The sequence below is a fragment of the Paroedura picta genome, chromosome 5, assembly GCF_049243985.1.
Source record: "Paroedura picta isolate Pp20150507F chromosome 5, Ppicta_v3.0, whole genome shotgun sequence".
In the NCBI taxonomy this organism is placed as follows: Eukaryota; Metazoa; Chordata; class Lepidosauria; order Squamata; family Gekkonidae; genus Paroedura; species Paroedura picta.
The window spans coordinates 56,251,685-56,275,488 of NC_135373.1; the positions used below are offsets into that span (position 1 = coordinate 56,251,685).

At 40.9% G+C, this 23,804-nt stretch overlaps 1 protein-coding gene across 3 annotated transcripts in view; it reads right to left on the reverse strand.

The window, feature by feature from the left end:
* DNAJC2 (DnaJ heat shock protein family (Hsp40) member C2) overlaps positions 1 to 22,819 on the reverse strand; it is a 27,806-nt gene extending 4,987 nt beyond the window's left edge. For 2 of the 3 annotated variants that reach the window (XR_013231093.1, XM_077338091.1), the window contains exons 1-12: positions 22,627 to 22,819; positions 20,372 to 20,562; positions 18,598 to 18,673; positions 16,374 to 16,472; positions 14,450 to 14,591; positions 10,908 to 10,988; positions 7,985 to 8,050; positions 7,002 to 7,093; positions 6,785 to 6,906; positions 6,135 to 6,284; positions 3,584 to 3,672; positions 3,428 to 3,497 (exon numbers count right to left, since the gene is read on the reverse strand). Coding sequence is in view for 2 of the 3 variants with exons in the window: in XM_077338091.1 (XP_077194206.1) it covers positions 3,428 to 3,497; positions 3,584 to 3,672; positions 6,135 to 6,284; positions 6,785 to 6,906; positions 7,002 to 7,093; positions 7,985 to 8,050; positions 10,908 to 10,988; positions 14,450 to 14,591; positions 16,374 to 16,472; positions 18,598 to 18,673; positions 20,372 to 20,562; positions 22,627 to 22,687 (1,239 nt within the window). In the remaining variant the exon portion in view is untranslated. The remainder of the gene's footprint in view (positions 1 to 3,427; positions 3,498 to 3,583; positions 3,673 to 6,134; positions 6,285 to 6,784; positions 6,907 to 7,001; positions 7,094 to 7,984; positions 8,051 to 10,907; positions 10,989 to 14,449; positions 14,592 to 16,373; positions 16,473 to 18,597; positions 18,674 to 20,371; positions 20,563 to 22,626) is intronic. The other variant, XM_077338092.1, reaches the window with a different exon arrangement.
* Positions 22,820 to 23,804: the final 985 nt, after the last annotated feature.

A 23,804-nucleotide genomic window follows, 5' to 3' on the forward strand; every position in this document is an offset into this window, starting at 1 on the left:
CGGAGGGCAGGAGCTGCAGCGGCAGGGCCAATCAGGGCAAAGCTGGCTGCACCCTGATTGGCCCTATTCCAACTTGAACAGCCGGACACGTCCCACCCCCCAGGCTGTTTCATAAATATATAGAGGAACAACAATAGATAAGGATTTATTAAAATTTATCAAAGTATTTAAAAAACCATAAAAAGGGAACATTTTGCCCCCCTATAGATCATACAGGACACAGTTCTGGAAAACAACAAAAACAAAAACCTGTGATGGCTCTCTGCTTCAACCATGAAATGAATGCAAAAAAGCTTGCGGACAAATTTCTCTTATTCTGGCTAGACCTTATAAAATGGCAGGGAGAGAGTTTTGAGACTGAGGCTCTGTTTTGTGTTCTTCATCAGATAAGGTCTAAAACATACAATGTAATAATTATAAACAGAAACATCAAGACATATACAAAAAGATGGAACACCAAAAGCCAAGCAACACCCTCCAATTACCTTGAAAAGTTAGTTGCTTTCCAATATAACACAAGGTACAGAACCTAGATAGCCACAGCATACAATCAATCTCCAGTAATAACTGGGCTAAGCTGGCAAAGCTAATTTTTTGTGTCCAATAAGGAGATTGGCCAAAAAACCTTTAAAGTGCACCATCATAATTTCAAACCTCTTCAAGTCACATTACAAGTTAAGCAATCTGTTCTTTTCATACATGGCCCTATTGCAATAAGGTCTATTTAGGAATTAGTGAGAGGGCTGTGAACACCAGACTCTGTGTAAAGGTATCCCCTGTGCAAGCACCGAGTCATGTCTGACCCTTCGGGGGAAGCCCTCCAGCGTTTTCATGGCAGACTCAATACAGGGTGGCCTTGCCAGTGCCTTCCCCAATCATTACCGTTTACCCCCCAGCAAGCTGGGTACTCATTTTATCGACCTCGGAAGGATGGAAGGCTGAGTCAACCTTGAGCCAGCTGCTGGGATCGAACTCCCAACCTCATGGACAGACAGCTTCAGACAGCATTTCTGCTGCTTACCACTCTGCGCCCCAAGAGGCTCTAAGACTCTGTGTACACATATCTAAAATTAAACACAAACAACCAGATGCACCCTTAGTCTCACACTTTCTTGATGCAGGTCACACAGTGGATGACTTTAAATGTCTGGTTCTTAAAGTATTTCAGCCCAATAAATTTAACAATGTGAACACCAAGAGAACCCTACTGCAACAAGAGGCAGCTATGATTTTTGGGCTTAGAACTCTGGTTCCTCATGGTCTTAACATCTCCTTTGATTTATTATGTTTCATATATTTGGAAAAGATGTCAAGGCTAATATATGCGTATTAAGGGAGTAAAAATCGATATTTCTGATCTTGTAAAAATTGTTTTCTAGCACTTATATCAGCCTTTCTTAACTTTTTTACCATTGAGAAGCACCTTGAAAATGCTTCAGGTTCGAGAAATCCCAGAAGTGGCGGTTCATGTATATATGGTTGGGAAGCATAGAAGAAGAGTTGGTTTTTATACTCCACTTTTCACTGCCTGAAGTGGCTTACAATCGCCTTCCCTTCCCTCTCCTCAGATGCCCTGTGAGGTAGGTGAGGCTGAGAGAGCCCTGATATTACTCTATCAGTGCTGTGGTGAGTCCAAAGTCACCTAGCTGGCTGCACGTCGAGGAGCAGGGAATGTGACTTTAAGATGTTTGAAATTTTGATGGTGCATGGTTTTGTTTTTGTTTTTTGCCAATCTCCTTTGATAGCTTAGCCCACTTAATGACTGGAACACAATTGTATGCTGTGACTAGTTAAGACTCCCTAGGTTGCATTATATTGGAAATGATTCCCTACATGGAACATCTAACCTTACAAGGTAATTGGAGGGAGTTGTTTTGTTATTTTTGGTGTTCTACCTTTTTGTATATGTTTCTATGTTCTCTGTTCCACTATATATTTCTGATAAGGCCTTTGAGGGGGAGCTGGTATGGCTTAAATGCCACTCAGTGCTTAACACCCACTCAGGGCGTCTGTCCCACACCCCTGAGTGCCTTCTACTCCAACTGGCTGTCCACCAGCCAGCCAATCACCTTCCATCCTCCACCACTGACCACCCCCTCCTCTTTCCATTTCCCTCGGATGCTTGGAGGCTACAGATCCCTGTCGCGTGAGAACTGCCCCTGCTGGGGAGTTCCCTGCATCTTGCAGCCTTCCAGGTCCAGGGGGGAGGGAGAGGCAATCTGCAGAGTTCTTCCACCACCACCCCCAATCTAGCTCCCATTGTATTCCTGAATGCAACTGTATCTTTACATTTCCTGAGTTTACAATTTGCTAGAATGGGTTGTTGTGCACCAGAACTATTTTTCAACTGGAATCTGTCAGGAATCTCCCCTGGGTGAAATTAGATCAAACTGTGTGCCTCTAAGTACAAGATAAGAAGCAAATTGCATTATAGCAAACTGCAAACCCAGGTAATGTAAAGGCATTCTGATTAAGTGCAAGTTTTTAACCCCTTGCTGAAAAAATAATTTTTGTATTTATATTGTATTTATAACTGTATGTTACTGTACTGTCCTCTGATGAAGATCTCTTTGATTGAAATGCGTTAGGTCACAGTTTTTTGCACTTACAGTGTACATATTTTACTGATATGTGTGTGTGATCTATAGGGAAGAGAAGTGATCCCTTCTTATGGTTTTTAAAATACCCTAAACTCTGTTTCATATACTCTTTAATATATATTTTGATTCTTTTGTATCTCTCAACCTCTTTGATTCTCACATGTTTTTTAGGTTAGATTTTTTTATTTTCCATTCTTTTCTGCTGCCTGACAGGATGCTGGGCCAGAAGGACTACTGGTCAGATTCAGCAACACTTTATGTATATGGAGCTGCATTATACTGAATCTGACCACTGATCCATCAAGGTCAATATTTGTCTACTCGAACTGGCTCGCTGGGGTGCTGAACAGAGGTCATACATCACCAGTTACCTGATCCTTAACTAGAGATGGCAGAGATTGAACCTGGGAGCTTCTGCGTTCCAAGCACATGCTCTACCATGGAGCCATGGCCCCTCCCTTCTCTCTTATGTTCTTAAAGTGCACATCGGTTCCAAATTACCTTAATTATTCCTGAGAAATAACAGTAGTGTCACATTTTTTCCTCTTGGATATCACATCAAGATTGCAAGTGTTGTTCACAAAGGTTTAATGTGCTAAATTCTACACTGACACAAATAGATTTGGTTGGGTTTAGCAAAAACAATGAAACCAGGCATTCTCAGCTTTGGAAGGAGCTTCTTTAGAAACGTGGTCCTGCAGTGCAAGTTCTTTCTGAAACACTATAATGTACATCTTCAATATTCATGTGGCTCTATAGGCTTGCCCTGGTATTTTCATTATGCCAATTCACTGTTACAGGACAAAAGAGTTATAATTTATAATTACCTGTTTTTCTACAGCAGCCTTTCCTTCTTCCCTTGTTGTGGAGGTAAGTGCTTCATTCAAGCACTGCAGACTAAAAATAAATTATTGAACGATATTTCAGATCTAGTGGAATGCTGAAGGTCAAAAAACATAGGCGTGTAGGTCAGGAAAGCATACCTTGCCAACTCCAGACGATCACAAAGCTTTTCCACTTCCTCCATCATCTTCACACACTCTGCCTCGCTGTCAGAAAAGTAGTTCCAGTTCTGAAAGCACAACACCACATGCTTCAGACAAGAAAATATGGTATACACAGACTCTCTAAGCATTTCCTTTGGTGCTTTTATGACTGTGGCAATATTCTTCATGGATAACACACTCCTCAGAAGCTGCACTGTGTCTTTTCAAAACTCAGGAGTTTCAAAATACTGGATGGGGAAAATTTACTTTTAGAATCAAAGTGCCATTTTTTCAGATCTTTATTAAAAGTCATTTTTTAGTCCTGCATGTTCAGATCCTGAAGAATTTTAGAAGGAAGAATTCACACATTGTTGTGTTCCCACTAAGAGAAGTCTGCATAGCAATGAATACTGTTTCATATGTTGATAACAATGGATCATTATCGGTCATCTGTTTCATAGCCACAAGTTTGGAGGGGAAACTGAATAAACTCACCATAAACTATGGAACAAGTTCACACCTTTTAAAAGCCATTCCTCCTTAAGAATTTTCTGTGCTGCCTACCTTAAATGGCTTACTGTAGAAATGTCAAAAAGACCAGCAAAATAAAATCTACAAAATATTAAAACCATTCATTGAGGCCAATCATGACATGTACATTTTTCTTTATATCTGTGTTCATCTTATTGTCTCAGACGTGCAATGTTTCCAGGATTTTTTAAATATCAAAAGAGCAGAGGATCACAAAAGAGAGAATTGCACCCAGAGGATTTGGTTTTGATAGATGAGGCCATGTGATAGAAACATTGGGAACTGAAGGTCTCTACTGAAAGAAAGAACTGTCCATGTATAATGGCCAAAGCAAATATGAACATTAAAATGAGCATTTCCTTTTAAAAAGCAAACATTTAAAAAGAAAAATACAAAACTAGATGGACCATTGGACTGATCCAGGAGGGATCTTCTTATGCCACGGTGACTGAGGAGAAACTCCATATTTAGAGGCACTAAAGATCTGAATCCCACAGCCAGAAGGCAACATCACAGGAAGGTTTCAGCATCTATGCCTTGTTGTTGGCCCTACAGGGAACTGGTTGGCTACTGTGAGAAATAAAACGAACTAGTTGGCTTTTTGTCTGATCCAGCAGGGCTCTTCTTATGTTCTTAAAAATTGGCTTTGATTCTGGAATCAATTCTATCTAAGTTTCTCAGATCCTTATTTGATGTCCCCATGCTGCATTCCTAATGTCCTCCTCAGACTAAAGGTGGGAACATAGTGTCATCAGAAGTGCAGAACTGGTACCAAGAGGTGTGCATTTGACTTAAGTGAAACTTGAACTCTCTTGGATTTTTTAATTCTCTTAGATAATTTTTGTTCAGGCTGGGTGGAGAGGAAAAATTACAAGCTTATGAGCTTGTTCCTTCAGCTCTATATTATCTTGGGCTCCTGGGAGCTTAAAAAAACAATCAGAAGCATCTGGGATTTAGCTCTTTGACCGTTTTATGCACTGGAGGTTTCATGCCGGGCTGCAGGCTGGAGTTTTAGTCGTGGCAGGTTGCCCCACCTCTTCCTGAACCCACATGGGGGAGCATTTGGCCTGGTGCACCTCATCCGCCCCCGATTTGTGTTCCTGCACAGGAGCTGGGGCAGTGAAGTTCCCAGTGCATAAATGGTCTTTAAGTTGCTAGAGCTTGAGTCCACTCTTATCCAGCAGTAGAAAATCATGGTCAAAATTGTGTTTCTCTATGGCCTAGAATTTCCAAAATACTACAGAGCATTTACTGTGGCCTGTTTCAATATCCACCTTTAGCTCTGTTACAAAGCAATAGGTAATGATCCCTTATTCCCGTTGTTTGTGTCTTTGTGAACTGAATGCCATGTAAACAGCTGAACAGACATTACTTCACTGTTCATTTTGTGATACTCGTTCCCAGTAGATTATCCCTATTTTATCTAAATTTCCAGGAAGATCTGATAAATTGTATTTATCCACTCTCTTTGCAGATTGCTTTAACAAGATTACTCTTAAAGTGGACAGATTTTTGTTTTGGCTCAGTGGATTAGGAAGCAGATACTTCTATCTTTTTATAAATTGCCTGAAATTACTAAAATAAATGTTAATTAAACATTTTTATCACTTATGTTTTATTTATATGTTTAACTTCTGCCCTTATGTTGGTGCATCATGGAGTTCTACGGATACTTTGGTCCCCCCAAAGGCAAATAAGTGGGTCCTAGATCAAATCAAGCTTGAAATCTCCCTAGAAGCTAAAATGACTAAACTGAAACTTTTGCATTTTGGTCACAATATGAGATGACAGGACTCACTAGAAAAGACAATAATGCTAGGAAAATTTGAAGACAACAGGAAAATAGGAAGACCCAACATGAGATCGATTGTCTCCATCAAGGAAGCCGTGGCCCTCAGTTTGCAAGATGGGAAAGCAGTTGCTAATGATAGGATGTTTTGAAGGAAATTCATTCATTCATATTGTTGCCATAAATCAGAAGCAACTTGACAGCCATTAATACAGAAAAAGAAAATACCTTGCAGATGGTTCGCAGCTTTTGCCTTTCCTTTTTAATTGCTTTTTTCTGTATGTCTTTCTCCTTCTTCATCAGCAGTGCTTGTTGTCTAATTTCTTCCTCTTCTTTCTCCTTGGCTAACCGGGCTGCTTCTAATTCAGCTTGCCTTTGCTGAAATAAAGAGAAATTCTAGAATCATTTTAAATTTTAAAATGTTGAGCAGCTTGCTTTTCTTAAATTCCTACGTTTTGTGTCCCCCAAAATATCCCAATGTTCTTTTTTACTTCAATGGGTTTTTTGCTTCATTATAACAGGCCCCAATGACCAAATGGACACGATAGAAAAAAAAGCACCTTGGCAGGCACATCTAATTGGAATAGATTGTTTTAATACATTCTGCTTGATCACTGATCCTCACTGCCCTAAACATTGCAGAGAAAGAGCCGACAGAATGGGGACACAGTCTCCCAGTAACTCAGAATACATTACTTGAGCTAAGCACAAAGAGCAAGGGCAACTGAAAAATCTGAACAGTTAACAGCCACTGCCTAACATTTTCACAAAAACAGGGTAATTACTGAATATGCTATTTTTATCCAACCAGCTGAAGACCAAAGAATTTTATATGTTGGAGTCAGTGATTCCATCAACAGCTAAAGTTTTAAACTTACCTTCTCTTTCTCCTCCTGTTCTTTTCGTTTTGCATCTACCTTTGCTTTCTTTTCTGCTTCCTTCTTTGCCTTTTCTTCTTCCTTAAACTTCTTTATTCTAGGATCACAGCTATATGCAGTGTCTTCACAAGAGAAAGGAGATGCAGTTATGAAGGTGACAAATTATGTCTGGAATTTAATGAGCTACTTTTGTTGAAAAGGCAGAGCTCATACTTACCAACGAGTGTCCTTATTCTGTTCATCTCTTCCTTTTTCCTTTGTGCTCGAGTTGCTCTGTTCTGCTTCTCAATCCACCTCCTCTCATCTCGACTGCAAAGGGAGACAGAAAAATGGTCGGTAGCAACACGTTCCCAGGCACATCCCATTACCAGATCAATTCTGGCAAGTCCTTTTCAAGTCAAAAGAGGTATCAGGACATATATAGACACAGCACAACCCCTAAATGTATCAAATATAATAGGGCACCATTGTCATTTCAGCCAATGGTGAATTTGGTTTAGCTTTAACAAGGGTAGTAGCTCAACAGTTACACAAAGGTGATGTTTCCCTACCTAAACTCAATTAGTCTTAAATGCAAACCAATATTCACTGACCCTGAAATGCACATGCTATTACCCACTACCATGAGTTAATGCACTTCTTCATCATCAGTCATTTACTTTCCTTTTATCCAATCAAATCCATCCTTGGTGGACTCCCTGATCCACCCTGTCCTCTCTTGATTTAGGTATACATTCCCTAAAACTCTGTTCCTTTTATGCAACTCCCGGCAAGAACACAGAAAGAACCCTCTTTTACTGCTACAAGATACTGGAATAAACTTGTGTTTTGAACTATTCAAGCACAGCTAGATCTGCTATGACTATTTTGTTAAAAGAACAAATGTGATAGATACAAGATTCTCTTTTCTCTTGGTTAATCTAGAATAACCAACAATCCTTAATACTGATTGAGCAGAATCACCATTCCACACATCAGCATGCTTTTACAATTAAAAAAAACCCATATAACTCTCTAGCCATGTTTATACAGAGTGTGATAGGGTCCTGTACTGAGGCTTATTCCAGAAGAGTTGAGTCAGCTTACTCAGAACTGCCCTCTAAATTTTAAAAGGACTAATAATCTATCTAAGTTAATCTTTCAGTTATGCATTTTAAAAAATATTAATCACATTATTTTTAAACCTTTTCATTTACATACCATTCTGCTTTTTCTTTTTCTTCCTCATCTAAGTAAGAGAACTCTCTCCAGGAATCAAAATTGTACCTGAAAGAATATACAGAATCAGCACAGGTGTGCCAAAAATGCTGACTAAAGTAGGCCTCTTTTTAATTGTCTGAATTCCTATTATGACCTCTTCCATTTCAAAAGCCTAACAAGTACTCTGGCTTTGGAGGCTTCACCTAAAGGGGCACCCACACACTAACAGGTAAACAATGATAAGGCTCCCAAACCTGCTTTCCCATTCCTCTCAGCGCCTCTTGCACTCACGCCCAGCACTAAGTTCGTGTAGGGGTGGGCACAAGCCATGGCCATGCAGCACTATAGCCCCTGACATGCTATAGGAAAAGATCCCAGGAAAGTTTCCCAAGAGATCTTGCTGGTGGTGCTGGTGGGAGAATGCTCTGTCATTTGCCTGTTTCCCACCTTTGTCAAAGAATGGGGCATGTCTGTGGTTTGGAAAGGGAGGATCTGGCAACTGCTGCATTGGACATGGTGCACCAACTTGACATGCAACCCTTTAATACAGTTCCTTGCAGAATTAGAGCCTTGAGCTGCAGCGGCAGGTGGATGGTTTGCCAGCAATCCATAAGCATTTCAACACAGGGCAGGTGAGTCTAATTTGGATGGTATCATCATGTGCCTTAATGGGGTTTCGTAATGATGCCTCCCCCATGGGGCTGTCAGGGCAATACATCCATGGCTAAGCCTGGCATGGTAGTTGAGCCTACTTCCCATGGCTGGATGTATCTCTGCCTTACTTTCCTACAGGTGAAGAATCAATAGAGAGACTTGTGGGTGTGGCAAATACTGCCCCCCCCACTGCAATCAGTCTGTTGTTCCAGCCTTCTTTGTGAAGTCGAGCGTAGCACCCAGCCAGTTCTTCCAAGTTCCATCTGCAGTGCCATCTCACTTAAAAGATGCATGCCAGGGATCTTCAGTCCTTTCCCCCCATGGCTCTGGGGAGGAAGTGAATCTTCACACCTCACCATGGTTTGGAATTCAATAAAGTATGTGTTGTGCCACAACTGTGTCTCTGTCTGTTTGGTTGTGACTACATGACAGGAGCTCCACACTCCTCCCTGCCCCTACCCCTTTCCCTTCCCAGTCCATTTGTAACTTTCTCTGAGGGCTTTCTGAGGACATGTCTAAGAGTGAGGGCTATCAGGATGGTTGCGCAGACCCCATTTGTCATAGTCATCCAAACATAGAAGGGGCCTAGTGGAATCTCCAAAGCTGGCCTAACAAGAGGTTCCCTTCCTCACCTCACAGGCTGCTGTGTGAAGGGGGGTCAGAGGGTAGTCTGGGCAAATGAGCCAGCTTGGGGCAGTGGGTAATGTGAGACTAGATCTGGGAGATCCAGATTCCATTCCCCACTTGTAGCATGGAACCCAGATGGGTGGCCTTGGGCCAGATGCACACTCTCCATTGCAATACATTACTACTTTAAGTACATGCGGAAGTAATGATTAATGCAGAATGGATCTGGAATGACAGCCTCTGGCCACTGATTGCTCTGTGGTTGGAATGAGAGACCCCCAGAAAGGAATGACATTCATTCAAGTCCCAGACCATTTCAGCTCCACTAAGCATGGAATTGCATTATATGAGGAGCTGCAATGGAGCTGCATGTCCCCACACCTTAGCCCACCTGTCTATTACAGTACCATTGCCTCCAAATGACACTTCCACTGACTGCAGCGGCACGGTTTTTATAGCGGCTATCCTGGTTAAGATCAGAAAATATTGTAAACTTATCAACTTTGTCTGCTGACCACTGCATAACTCATACCCATAGGGAATGGACTAGTGCCACCACAGTTACACAACAGCAAACCATTGTGGCATGGGTACAGCACAGGATTGCTGTGTTGATGGCATATCTGTTTTTGGGAACAGCAATGGGGAGCCAGGCTCACTGATCTGGTAATATGAGTGTGCAGTACACATGGGAAAAGCCATGCCAGGCTCAGAAGTCAAAAAATGACGTGGAAGTGCAAACTCTCTTCCACTGTTGCTCGCCATGCATACCCAAATACTGTCAGATGTTTATTTTTATTTATTTTAAACCAACAAAAACACATAATTAGAACAATGGAGCTAAAACACAAACAAAAGCATTAAAAAAAATCAAACATTGGGCAGGAAAGAACACCACACTGAGGGAACTCCAAAAGAAAAGAGTCTTCATCTCCTTGAATAGTCTTCTTGAATTTTGAATTTACATTTAAATCTCAGAATGGTAAGAGATGAAGCAGAATCGTTGCAGAATTACTTTAGTCTAACTCCACTAAAATTAACAGGCTTAGACTGCAGTAATTATACTCAGGGTTGCATTTTAGGAGTTTTATGAGAGACATTTGCTAGGAAAAGGTGCAAGCCATTCACCTGAAGATATTGTACTACTATCATCCTACAGCAGCCTTGATTAACCACTCTGCCCACTTTATAGCGGCCTGCTTTAGGAATTGCAAGGGAAACAAGAATTTTTATAGATATCTAGAGACTAGAGATGAGATGCAACTAAAGGATCTAAATGCCTCCTTCCTCTTGCCCTGATCCAGATGAGTCAATAATCTTAGAGAAACCAAAATAATCTTAGAGAAAGCAAAGTTTATTATTATTAAGGAGCTTATAGCTGCCTTTTGAGACTCCCATTCAAGATGGCTTACGAGTACAAAGCAATATCATAAAATCATTATGAATGATCAATATATAAACAAAACAAGCTACTAAAAGCAAATCAGGAACACTATAAACATATCCATAGACACTATAAACATATCCATAAAATTGACCTCAGACCACACTGTCTCAAATGTCCTAGAACAGTGTTATTTTTGGAGATTTCTCCATGCATCAATACATTATTTTGTGAACAAAGGAGAGTTGGCACACTTACCAAAATGAATAAAATGCATCTACCTCTTCAAATGATGAGTCTGCATCTCCAAGCTTTGGCACGTTTTTTATGTTTGACCACCTAGAGTAAATATGGAATACACAGACAATAGTTAAGATGGTGCAGGTTATTTAAAATAAGCATTTCCCAAAAAGAAACAGGTGCTTGGATTATGAGACAAGAAACATTTCAACCTGAAGTACGTGGATTTTCACAAAGCACCCACGAACTTCCCTGATTGCAGTAGGATTTCCAGCACCACATTTACCTTGTCATTTGTTACCCAATAAATAAACAGAATAGGCAGAATAGCAATGCAACTGTTCATCATTACTTGCATCACACTACTGGAGTGAGCTGATCAAGGATGAAGGGAGGGGGCAAAGGAATAAATCCCATGCCACAGCACATTAGAAAAATAAAAATAATAATCAAATAATAATCAAAAATGGCAGATGCAACAGGACACTGATGTACATGATTCTAAAATGCCATATTTCTGGGCTTAGATCAGACATTTTTGACCTATAGCTTGTCCCCCACCAGCCTAATTAGAGAATACACACTACTATGAAGGCGAGATCTCGTGAAGGCATCTATACAGATTAATGCTTGAGTACTATTCATTATCCATTCAGAAATTACCATTTTTAACCAAGAGAGACCTCTCTGTGTATCCGCTGAACTATGCTCTAGTGGTTTCACCAGCATACTCTGCAAGGACACTGAAATAACAATATACACGTCTTTTGCTATCAAGGTATGCAATTCAAATATATTAGCCTCATCAGGTTTTGAACACAGCTATCAAGCAGTAAGATCTCAATAGACTCTGCTCCTATTCCCTGGTATTAAACAGTCAAGCAGCCACACTTGCTTGATAAAGTAGCTTATTGTTAATCAGCTGCCATGAGAGAAAGGTCCCCAAAGAGCCTGTAATGCAAACAGAGAGAGACCAAGTTCGTCACAAAGGGTGGAGAGACTGATCATGTTTGGAAGACCCAAAATGCGACAGAAGAAAACTGCAACTTAATCTCCCACTGGAACGTAAGCTCAGTGTGCACAGGGTCCAGCAAGCGCCGTCCGCCATCTTAAAATCTTTTTTCCTTTTCTTCCTTTTTCAACTCTGCAATCTACAAAGCTTATTTTAATCTACAAAGCTAATTGGATACCTCCCAGCAAGACCTTCGACTCACCACAACTCTGGAGTGAAAACATCTGGCAGACATCAGATCGAGCCTGCAAACAGTGAGTGGGGTTTCCCTCGGCACCTTCTTCCCTGGAATGAACTCTCGGCGTGGAGAGTTGCTCTCGCTAATCCAAACAAGCCAGACTGACAGGACTGTCTGATAATACTGAGGGGGGGAAGCTGCCAGATTCCAAGATACTGAATCATTAATCAACGCAGAGATGCAAGTGCTTTTCCGCTTCTCCGTCTTTACTTTTCCCCCGTTTCTGGCTCTGCTTGATGCCACCTCATTCTGAGGCAGGCTAATTTTCTTTTCTAATCAGGAGAAGGACTTAAATCAACTCAATCTAATAAGTAACAGCTCTTATTATCTGTTTTATTATATCTGTTTTTCGTCTTCGAAGATAAGAGAGATTAGAGCCATGGAATCTCGCGAGAACTAAGCCTTAGAGACATTCCTTTAATTAAAAACACTGTTGCTTTCGTTAGGACTCTGTAGGACCTCTACTGGCTACTTGCAAAATTGCAAATATTAAGTCTAACAAAATTCCAAACCTGGAACATGTTTTCGTTTAAAAAATTTGCATATCTTCTAGACAAACAAACACAAGACTTGAAAGAATCTTTAAATGGTTCACTTAAAAATATGCTCATGGAGTTTAAAGGCATTAAGGAAGAAGTCTTTAACAGGAATGATGAACCAATAGTAGTGGCTGATGATAGCTCTAAACAAGATGGAAAATTACCAGCAGAAGAGGAATCTGAAATTATGGAGATAGAAAAGGGGATGTCAGAGTCTTGCAGCTCAGATAAGGACACCCTGCCTGAGAAGATATACAGCCACTCCAAAGCAACAATACTCAAGAAAGACATATGGATCTGCGGTGAAAGCAATCGATTGAAAGGAGCATCATGGAAAAACATCTGTACTGATATTGGAGTCCAGGAGGTACAACTGCTTCAAGATTTATCGATGTATACTCCGAGGGAAAGACTACAACTATACTTTCCCAGCCAAAGACCAATGGGACAGAACATCAGTCAACGGGAGTCACAAGACGTAATAAGCCTCGAAATGAGACCTCCCTAAGAAGCTTGGGGAATGGAAATGCAACACAGTGGTCGAAATTCCTTTCCTCCTTTACCTCCTTTATGTAGCCATATAGGCAATATAACTAGTTAAGAAGTTAATCTGGGGTCTAAGATCTTTTAAGTAAGCTGAATTTGTATTATTAAACCTAATTTCGCAGCGGCTACCAGCCCAAAATCAAAGCATAACTAAAAGGAGACACCTAGTGGAATGGGCTTACATTATAGTGTGGGGTTTGAGATTTCCTATGATAGCTGAATTTGAATTATCTAGCATATCTATGTAGTGACTTCCAGCCTAAATTTAAAGCATAACTAAAAAAAGGTTTCTAGCTGAGGAGGTGTATATATAACTAACGAAAAATATTTTCTATTAATTAATGAAGACTCCATTTTATTATTTCTGGTATCAACAATGTATACTTATATATATTTGTTTCCCTTCTTTCCGTACAACTAAGTATTTTTTTTCTCTTTTTTCCCTTTTTCTAGTGAAAATGTGGAGGGCTCTAGGACTATGTTAAGTATAAACTGTTTATGATTGTTAAAACTATCAGAAACTATGCAAACAAATGTTGAAATGATGGTAACAAAGTAGACTTCTCTTTTTAAATGTGGTGCAAACGTGAAAAAGTCTATAAAAAGTCTATAAGCTTTGGGTAAAAGTCCATAATATTGTAGCCAGTCTATAATTTTAAATGGAGAGAAGAGGGTTTGTAAGATTGAAACAGGGAACCAAAATGTTTTTCCACAGCGCTTCCTAACCCACATACAGAGCTTCTTCTACTATGCGACGACGGCAACAAAACTAGAATTGGCCAAGAAATGGAAAACGTAAGAACTACCCTCGACAGAAGACTGGGTGAATAAACTAGCTGATCTTACCAAGATAGCCAAACTGACACTAAGAGGCCTTTCAAGAATAATGGGGCCCTTACCTGAACTATTTACAAAAGGGATTAAAAATGGGGAACCAAGTGTATCAAATGAAGAGTATAGCTCTCCTTTTCTGTACTAACAATGTAGATTGCATGTATCTCACTGTTTTCAACTCTGGAAAATAAAATAAAAACTTTCTATAAAAAAAAAAAAGAAGAAAACTGCAACTACACGATCAGCATTCAAGTCCTCAATCCAGACTGGTATCCCATATAAGAGTTGATTAACAAACTTCGAGTGGAAGATCTGGATTGCTGCTGGCACAAACTGATTCCCACAGTGAAAATTGAAACGTGAGACTGCACTTAACTGAAATGTAACTCACCTGGCATTTCTTTCAAAAACTTGTGAAAAAACTTCAAAGAAATTTTCTTTTGCTTCACTTTTAGAAGGAACTGTGTTATCAAAAGTAGGATCTACGCTGTTAAAAGCTCGTCTTTTCACAGGATCTGACAAAATTTCATAGGCTGAAAAATGAGATTACATGGCTACAAGTTACTAGATGAGAGGAAACAATATTCTGCAATGATTGTATCATTATTTAATAATTTACTTTTGCAAACCTTCATGTTGCTACTGGCTTTTTAATTACAGCTTATGCAAACACATAACTAAAGCACTGCATAGATTTATAGTGAGCCATCAATTTTTGGCATTAAAAAAGCAATCAAATTTTGTTTAGACTGAAAGGCAACAAATACGTTAGACCATTCAAACAGTCCTCTTTGAGACAAATTTGGAGGCCTAACTTGTTTTCACACTAACAAGATCAAGAACAGAAAGACAGCCCTTTCGGAAAGATCGCTTTTGTAAATCTAGTTGTTTACAGATTTGGAGGAGGATCTTTCTCAGTCCCAGTATAATAACTATATATACTTATAGTCGAACACAGCAGGCCTCCAAGGAATCCCAATGAATGCATTTGCCAATAAGTGCCGTACTGTTAGGTTAATAGCAGAAACTAAGCTATATTGCTATAGCATTCTTAACATCTACCACTGGGACTTCTAGGTAGGCAATTCAGCACTACTCTAAAATAACCATTACGTCAGCCAAAGGATGAGCTATCCCTCCTGATGCTCTCAAGGTTTCCCAGTTCTTGTAATTCTGCAGATTTCTGGAAATCAATGCAACACTTTAGGCTAAACAGTGACATTGAAGGGAAAGCAGATAAATGGCACTAAAGTGAGCTAGTGCAGCAGCAGCAGCAAATCTAGATCTGCAAGCTGATCGCCATATCAATTAAGGCTCCAGAATAGCTCTCCACTACTCAGTATGATTACTGAATAAAGTGAGCACATGGAAGTTCTTGTACTTTGAGTTTAATGGGATAAGGAATATGCTATGAAAGGGTAACTAGAAATGTATTATGTTTTAGAGATGGACATGAACAAACAAAATCCAGTTCAGTGTGAGGTGGTCTAAAACCAAACCCTGAATCAATCTGAACAAAAATGCCCTGAACCAGCCAGTTTGGACCCCTAATAGTAATAATAATAATAACTTTATTTTTATAGCCTGCCCTTTCTGGTTTGCTTTCCCTTGGGGATGGATTGTCTGGGAAGGGTTAAATGGCTGCTAGCCATTTAAACTGTCCATTTTGCTCCCCCCCCACTTTCACTAACAACAGACGGGGGGGGGGACGGATTATTTAAATGACTCACAACCATATCAACCTAATAGCTGATAGGTGGATCTGCCAAGTTGTTATGTTTATATGGCTCACGGCCATTTGAGCCTAACAGCGGGATAGGTGCATCTGTCCACTGTTAGACTTAAATGGCCATAAGGCACTTCTGAAGTCCATTTTGCTTGGAAGCAGGGGAAGGGAGGAGTAAAATAGAAGGTTTAAATGGCTCTCAGCTGATGGGCAGACTTGCCAAGCTGTTAGGTTTAAAATGGCCCAAACAGCCAAAACTGAATTGGACAAAAGTCTGGGAAATGTACAGGGAAGGCACCTTCCCCAAACACCGGTTCTGGGGCTATGAACTGAGCCAAATGTAGGCCAGATTTTGTCTCATGAACTGGTTCATGCCCATCCCTACTAGGTGTCAATGGAAATTTGCTTCCAGCAAATAGAAAGCTAACAAGAATGGGAAGCTAGTTTTCTAACTTTTGAATTATTTATTACATGTTACAAAAGCAAGCAACACAAATCTACTGGATTATTTTCACGTATATATTCTTATAGAAACACATTATATAACAGCACCAAGAATATTTAGAATTTTGTTCACTTCAGTCCTTACCTTTTGTTATACAAGTAAAGTAGTCATTGTCTCCTTCACCTATCTGTTCTCCTGCTGCTTTTCGCTTGTCTGGGTGGTGTTTCAATACCATGGCTTTGTCTATGGGTTTAAGTAAGCGGTAAGTTCAAGGATGTCACCACTGCCTATATCCTGATCTACATTTTGACTTCATCTTTTAGACAGCAAAAAGCAAAGAAATAAATAAAAGTTGCATTGCAATTGTGATGGACAAGAACTTTCATATGAGACACAGAAAAGTTCATACTCCAATCTGTGCCAATTAATTATGTATTTTCTCACAGTAAAGGTCAAACTGTTTTTCAGTGTTGGCATGGTTAAGTCTCAATTTTTCACCACACACCCCCAGTGAAGTTCTCTATGTAACTTTGCATATACAAGTGACTTGCATATATTGGTGACTTAGGCTGCAATCCTAATTATGCCTAAAAGGAAACAAGCCATGTTAAATTCACCAAAGATCACTATGGAGGTTTGCTGTTAAGTGAGACAAATGTTATGTAAACTCCTACTAAACACCACAATGTTATGTTGATGCAGCAGTTTAGAACATCATTTTTTGATGATATCCCCAAAATGTATGGGATGGAGGGGGCTGCATGAGGTATTGGGATTCCAAGAGATTCCAGACAAAAATTACATCTGGGTGATTAGAAATCAGAAAAATTTATTTATTGAAGGTTCATACCTTGCCTTCTGGCTTATAAAAATGTATGGTAAAAATAAAATAGTAACAGAATCAAGCAAAATGTACCCAATAGCAGGATTAAAGGTAAAGGTATCCCCTGTGCAAGCACCGAGTCATGTCTGACCCTTGGGGTGACGCCCTCTAGCTTTTTCATGGCAGACTCAATACGGGGTGGTTTGCCAGTGCCTTCCCCAGTCATTACCATTTACCCCCCAGCAAGCTGGGTACTCATTTTACCGACCTCGGAAGGATGGAAGGCTGAGTCAACCTTGAGCCGGCTGCTGGGATTGAACTCCCACCCTCATGGGCAAAGCTTTCAGGCGGCTGCCTTACCACTCTGCGCCACAAGAGGATTAAGAACATAATAATTAAAAAAAAATACAACCAGACAACAGAATCCAAGGTGCAAATTCAAAACACAAAAGAAGATGGACTTTGACCAAGCACCTAAATATTAACAAAGATCATGCCAGGTGACCATGCCTAGGGAACGGGTTCTGAAATGCAGGTGCCAACACAAAAAATGCCCTCCCTCCAATAAACGTGCATATTATCTTTGCACAAAGAGACCCGACTTTTACAGTCTAATCCTAAACCAATCTACCCAGAATCCTACTGAAGTCTATTCAATGGGCTTAGTTTCAGCAAAGTGTTCCTAGAATTGTACTGACCGCTACCTAGGGCATTCTGGGCTTTGAAATACTTTGACTTGAACCCATAAACAAACTGGAAGCAGTGAACTTTTAACCCTGCATTATTGGCTATGGCTACCAGTTCAGATTTCAACTACTGCATTTAGCTGAAGTCCAAACGCTCCTCAAAGGAATCCCCATATCCCTCACAGCACAGTAATCTAGAGCATGGAACATGAAGTCTAGATCATTTATTTCCGATAAGAGACGCCTCTGATGCAGCAACCAAACTGATAGACATTACTAGCTGGATAGCTGTATCCCACAGCATAACAGTACTCTTTCACTGTAATTGTTTTCTGTTAAGAGACAACTGAAACTTGATACTGCATTCTCTAAGTTGCAATTTTCCAGAGACTCAGCTTAGCATAATACTTTTGCTGCTGCAGCCAAAGCACCCTTCCATTCAATTCTTGGAATTCAGGGCAGGACTCCCTGAGGGTCTGTGAGGGCAGGGACCCTTATGCCAGAACAGCGCTCAGATTTATTTTTTGTTCCGGAAGGAGTATCTCACATTCTTCCCCCAGCTTCCAAATGCTACCGCAGGAGCCACCAGAAGGAATGGAGACAGAAGCCAGGCATCCCTCCATTATACCTGGATCAAGCTCCATTCACAAAGAGGGGCTCTTCTATATTACTCTTTTTTTATTTTTACAATATTTTAACTAGTCGGAATGTTTGTGTGAACAGTTTTGAGAACACTTCTATTGAAAAGCAATATAAAGCAAATCAAATGTTTTTGAAATCAGTATTGTTAAAAAACAGCACTGACTGCCTATACAAGCTCAAGCATTTTCATTACCAAGAATCAAAGCAAAATACTTACGAGCTGCTTTGATTTGTTTCTGAGAGGCCTTGTACCGCATATGTCCCAGTCCAAGAACCAGATAGTGGTCTTGATTCTGATAAAGAAATGCAAAGATGAACTGCTATTAAGTATATTTACAAGATCAACAAACAAGGAAGTCTTTCCAGTGCTGGCAAAGCACAAAGTGATTAAAGATCAATAATCAACTAGGAAAATGTTCCAAGGCACTACTGACATAATTACTAGCAAAATCACTTAAATCAATCCAGTAAAATAAGTAGCTTGAAACACAGCTATATAATTTGCCAGTCAACTATGATAGGTAGCAACTGCCTATGCAAGCAGACAAATAGCAAAATTATGTACTATTCCCCCACTACCATTAAGCTAAGAGCCTCTTGTGGCGCAGAGTAGTAAGGCAGCAGAAATGCAGTCTGAATCTCTGCCCATGAGGCTGGGAGTTTGATCCCAGCAGCCAGCTCAAGGTTGACTCAGCCTTCCATCCTTCCGAGGTCAGTAAAATGCGGACCCAGCTTGCTGGGGGGTAAACGGTAATGACTGGGGAAGGCACTGGCAAACCACCCCGTATTTAGTCTGCCATGAAAACGCTAGAGGGCGTCATCCCAAGGGTCAGACATGACCCGGTGCTTGCACAGGGGATACCTTTACCATTAACCTCCCCTATTACTGCTGCCTGCTAGTCTTTAGGCTAATATGTATATGTATTAAGTGCTGTCAAGTCACTTCTAACTTATGGCAACCCTATGAAATAATGTCCTTCAAAATGTACTATTATTAACAGCCATTCTCAGGTCTTGCAAACAAAGAGGCCTTGGCTTCCTAGATGGAATCAATCCATCTCACATTGTGCCTTTCTCTTTTCCTGCTGCCTTCGACTCTTCCTATCATTATTGTATTTCTAGTGCCTCTTGTCTTCTCATGATGTGACCAAATTACGATGGCTTCAGTGTAATCAATTTAGCTTCTAGGGAGAGCTCAGGCTTGATTTGGTTTAGAACTCACTGATTTGTCTTTTGGGTGGTTCATGGTATCTGTAAAACTCTCTGCCAACATCATATTTCAAAGGAGCCTACTTCCTGTCAGCTTTTCTTTATTGTCCAACTTTCACACCCATACATACTAATGCAGAATACTATGCCATGAATTAACTTGATCTTGGTTGCCAGTGACACATCTTGACTCCTAATGATCTTTTCTAGCTATTTCATGCTACCCTTCCCAGTTGTAATCTCCTTCTGATTTCTTGGGTGCACTCTCTCTTTTGGCTGATGATAGAATCACGGAACAAAAAAGCTTGAAGAGTATCATCAACATTTTTACTTACTCTTACTTTTATTCTAGCAGATCCAGTGATGATATTAAGTTTGTTTGGAATTATTTGTCTAGCATTACAGTGACTGGAAAAATGGCAAGTTATAATCACAGCCCTATCAGAAAAGACAAACCATAGCATCAAATGCTAATGGGTAACTTCACTCAAGAAAGGGGTGGGTGGGGGATGACAATTTCCAAAAGGAGGAACAGTGGCTACTTCACAAAGTCTTTCATATTAGCTCAGCCCAACAACACTTTTCACAATATTGTACACAATCTATTTTTAAACTTGTAAGCCCAGAACATTTTGGACTTCACACATCTTTACATCTTCTTGGAAGGGAAGTCTATGAATAAACCCTGCATGGAATAAACCTATGTCAATCTAGAAGAGAGTCACTGTTAATCATAGGCACCTGTCACAAAAGCTGTAAGCAAATAAAATTGTTACACGTACCTTCCAGTCCTTTGGATCAAGTGTTTTCAACATAGGAAATTCTTCCAGCTGTAATTCTTCATCTCCTGATTCCTCAGAGAGCTCTTTCTCATCCTCCAGCTCCTGGAAAGAGGCAGAAACATGCATGTTTCTCCTCTTAATAAATGCTTCAAACCATCGTCCCACAGGCTCAACTTGGCAAAGCACAGAAGCTGAGAAAGAAAGCATAAGACCAACTTATTGATTTGTCTCGTCTCATACAGAGTTCTTCCTGCTCCCTCATCACTGCTGGGGAGCGGTCATTTCTCTGTCCTGGCTTTTGAGGTCAGGGGGGCAGGCCTTCTCTGTAGTGTCATGCATGCTCTGGAACAAGTGGCTCTTGGAAGGATAGTTTGCCAATTCCTCAACATTTCAGAGGTCACCTAACTTTTGAGGATGACACCTTGTGCTGGCTGAATTTGACAGAATTAATTTTTATTTCAACATTGACCTTCTTTGGATGTTTTTATACATGTTTGAGAACAGCCTTGATGTTTTAAAAGTTGGTTTTGATTTATATTTTATTATATATTATCTATATGTTTAATTATGCCTCATTTTGCAGAGAATAATACAGGTGTCAGGCAAACCTCAAGGAGAAGAGCAAAAGTACCAATTTATTCCAAACCAAAGGCTCTACTAATGCAGCATGAAATAATTATTAGTTGGCCTAAGTTATGGTATCAAATATCCTAGCCAATACAAAAAGCTTCTTTCATATAATAAGTACATAGTTTAGTTACAACCCATACAGGTATTTCCAAAATGAATACCACCACAAAAAAACCATATATGGTATTTCCAAAATGAATACCACCACAAAAAAACCATATATATATATATATATATATATATATATATATATATATATATATATATATATATATATATATATATATATATATATATATATATATATATATATATATATATATATATATATATATATATATATATATATATATATATATATATATATATATATATGGTTGACACTAAATACATGGTATTTAGATTCTAACGTTTTTCCACTTGTGCAAGGGGAAGGAGTGTAAATCTCACATGTAGTTTCCAATGTAGTTTCGGGAAGATGCAACAAAAGAGCCTCTGCTTCTTACATCTGTAGAAAAGCTAGTAGGAGTCCAACAGTTGTCCATCATTTGCAACCAAGATGGCTCACCAAAACCCTCATTTTAAAGGTTCTTTTGAAATGTCACATTGCATCTTTGGAAACTATAAATGTTATGTTCTTCTGTGTTATCATAATAGGACTTGGAGCAACAGTTTTAAAGATGAGTTTCCTAATGACCAATACAAAAAGCAGAATTTTGTGGCAGAGAATACTCAGAGAAAACAGAAAAACTGAAGCATTCCATTGCTTTGTGGTTACCAAAGACCAGTAGCATCAGGGTCATTTTTCAGCAACCAGGGAACTGCCCTTTCCTTTACATGTACCAACTCTGTCAATAAGAACTGTTATACTTCATTCAGGGGTTCACTGTACTGAAATAACTATTCCCACAAAACCAAAGCATGGAAGCATCAACTTGGAAAAGAGAAGCTGATTATTCTAGGATGATTATATCAACCCAAGTTACAGAATTCAGCCCCTAGAGCTGACAGCTCTGGTCTCCACCAAAAGCCTCCCCCTTCTCCCCAGCAAAGTCTCTCTTCCAATCCCAACACCGTCTTTGACCAGATTCAAGTAGGTAGCTGTGTTGCTCTGAAGCAGCAGAACAAAGTTTGAGTCCAGTGGCACCTTTAAGACCAAGGAAGTTTTATTTAAGGTATGACCTTTCCTGTGCATGCGCTTCGTCAGATACATGCATTCCTCAGGCATTGTATCCGAGGAAGTGTGCGCACACACGAAAGCTCATACCTTGAATACAGCTTTTGTTGGTCTTAAAAGTGCCCCTGGACTCTAAATTTATTCTCCCTCTGGCCAGTCTTTTGACAGCTGCAAATGAAAGTTCAACAGGAGCAGCTGTGCTTAGCCCCGCCTGGCGGGTCGCTGCTTGTTGCCTGCGGCGGCCCAAGACTCTAGACGCGACCCACCCCACCCCCTGGGACAGTCCTCCTTCCTGGAGTAGAAGCGCTTCCAGACGGGAAGGTCCCGCAGACAGCCGGCACAAAGCCGATCCCGGGGAGCCCAGGCTTCCGCGGCCGGGCAGCGCGAGGGGAGAGAGAAAAGGGCCGCGCGGGGCCGGCGAGGAAAGGACAGACGAGCCGCGGCCTACCCGTGACCAGGGGCCGGGAGACCGCCGTGGCCTGCCCCTCGGGAGCCCCGTGCAGCATCATGACGCCCTCCGAGGAGCCCTTCGCACGCCACTGCCCGGCGGCTCGCCTCTCCCTCGGTCCCGGTCGCTGGTGGTTACTAGGAGCCGGCGCGTGCAGGCAGCCAGCCACCGCTTCCGGGGCACGGAAAGGGTCACTCGCCCCCCGCTTCCGTTTTACAGGGCGGCCTATCTGAATGGAAGAGGAAACGCAGCTCCGCTGGGAGCTCTTGGACCGTTTATGCACTGGGCACTTTACTGCCCCAGTTCTTGTGCAGGAGCAAAAATAGGAGGCAGATGAGGTGCACTGGGCCAAATGCTCCCCTGTGTGAGTGCAGGAAGAGGTGGGGCCACCTGTCACGACTAAAATTCCAGCATGTAACCCAGCATGAAACCTCCAGTGCATAAACGGTCCTGGTGGCGCTTGGGGAAACAAGCGCAGTCTCCCGAGGGCTCCTGCTGGAATCAGGCTTGAAGGCTAGCCACGGTAGTCTCTGGGCTGGGCAGAAAGAAAACACAAGTCCAGCAGCACCTCAAAGACAGTTATTTCAGCACGAGCTTCCTTGAGTCAAAGCTGACTTTCTCACATACGAATGGAAATCAAATCCGAGGCTCCTTACTGGGGTGGGGTAGAGGCTGGGAGTGGGTGGGGGCTGGTAATGTTAATTCCCTCATGAGCCTTTCAAGTTCGACTCGCAATGTCGCCACGCCAGTATTCTGTTTTATTTTGCCATGGTAGAGGTAGACAAATCCCTCTAGAAGTGCATGAAAACAAACAGTTGCCCCCTCCCCCCCCCACTGGACAGAATGTAGGGTTGCCAGCTCCTGCAATTGGAACAGAGACCTCAAGACAACAGAGACCTCTGGAGAAAATGACTGCTTTGGTGTGTAGACTCCAGTGAGGTTCTCCCCCCTGCCTTCTCCAGATTCAACCCACCCCCCATCTCCGGATATTTCCCAATCCAGAGCCCGCAACCCTACCTAAGGATAATTAGTCTAAACCTCAACATTTGACTATTTCTCAGGCCACTTTTCACACAAAATAAATCTAACTAAAGCAGATAATGGTTGAAGCATATTTTATGTATTTATTTAAAATTAAAATATTTCTATGCAGCTTTTCCATCCAGTTCCGAATCCAA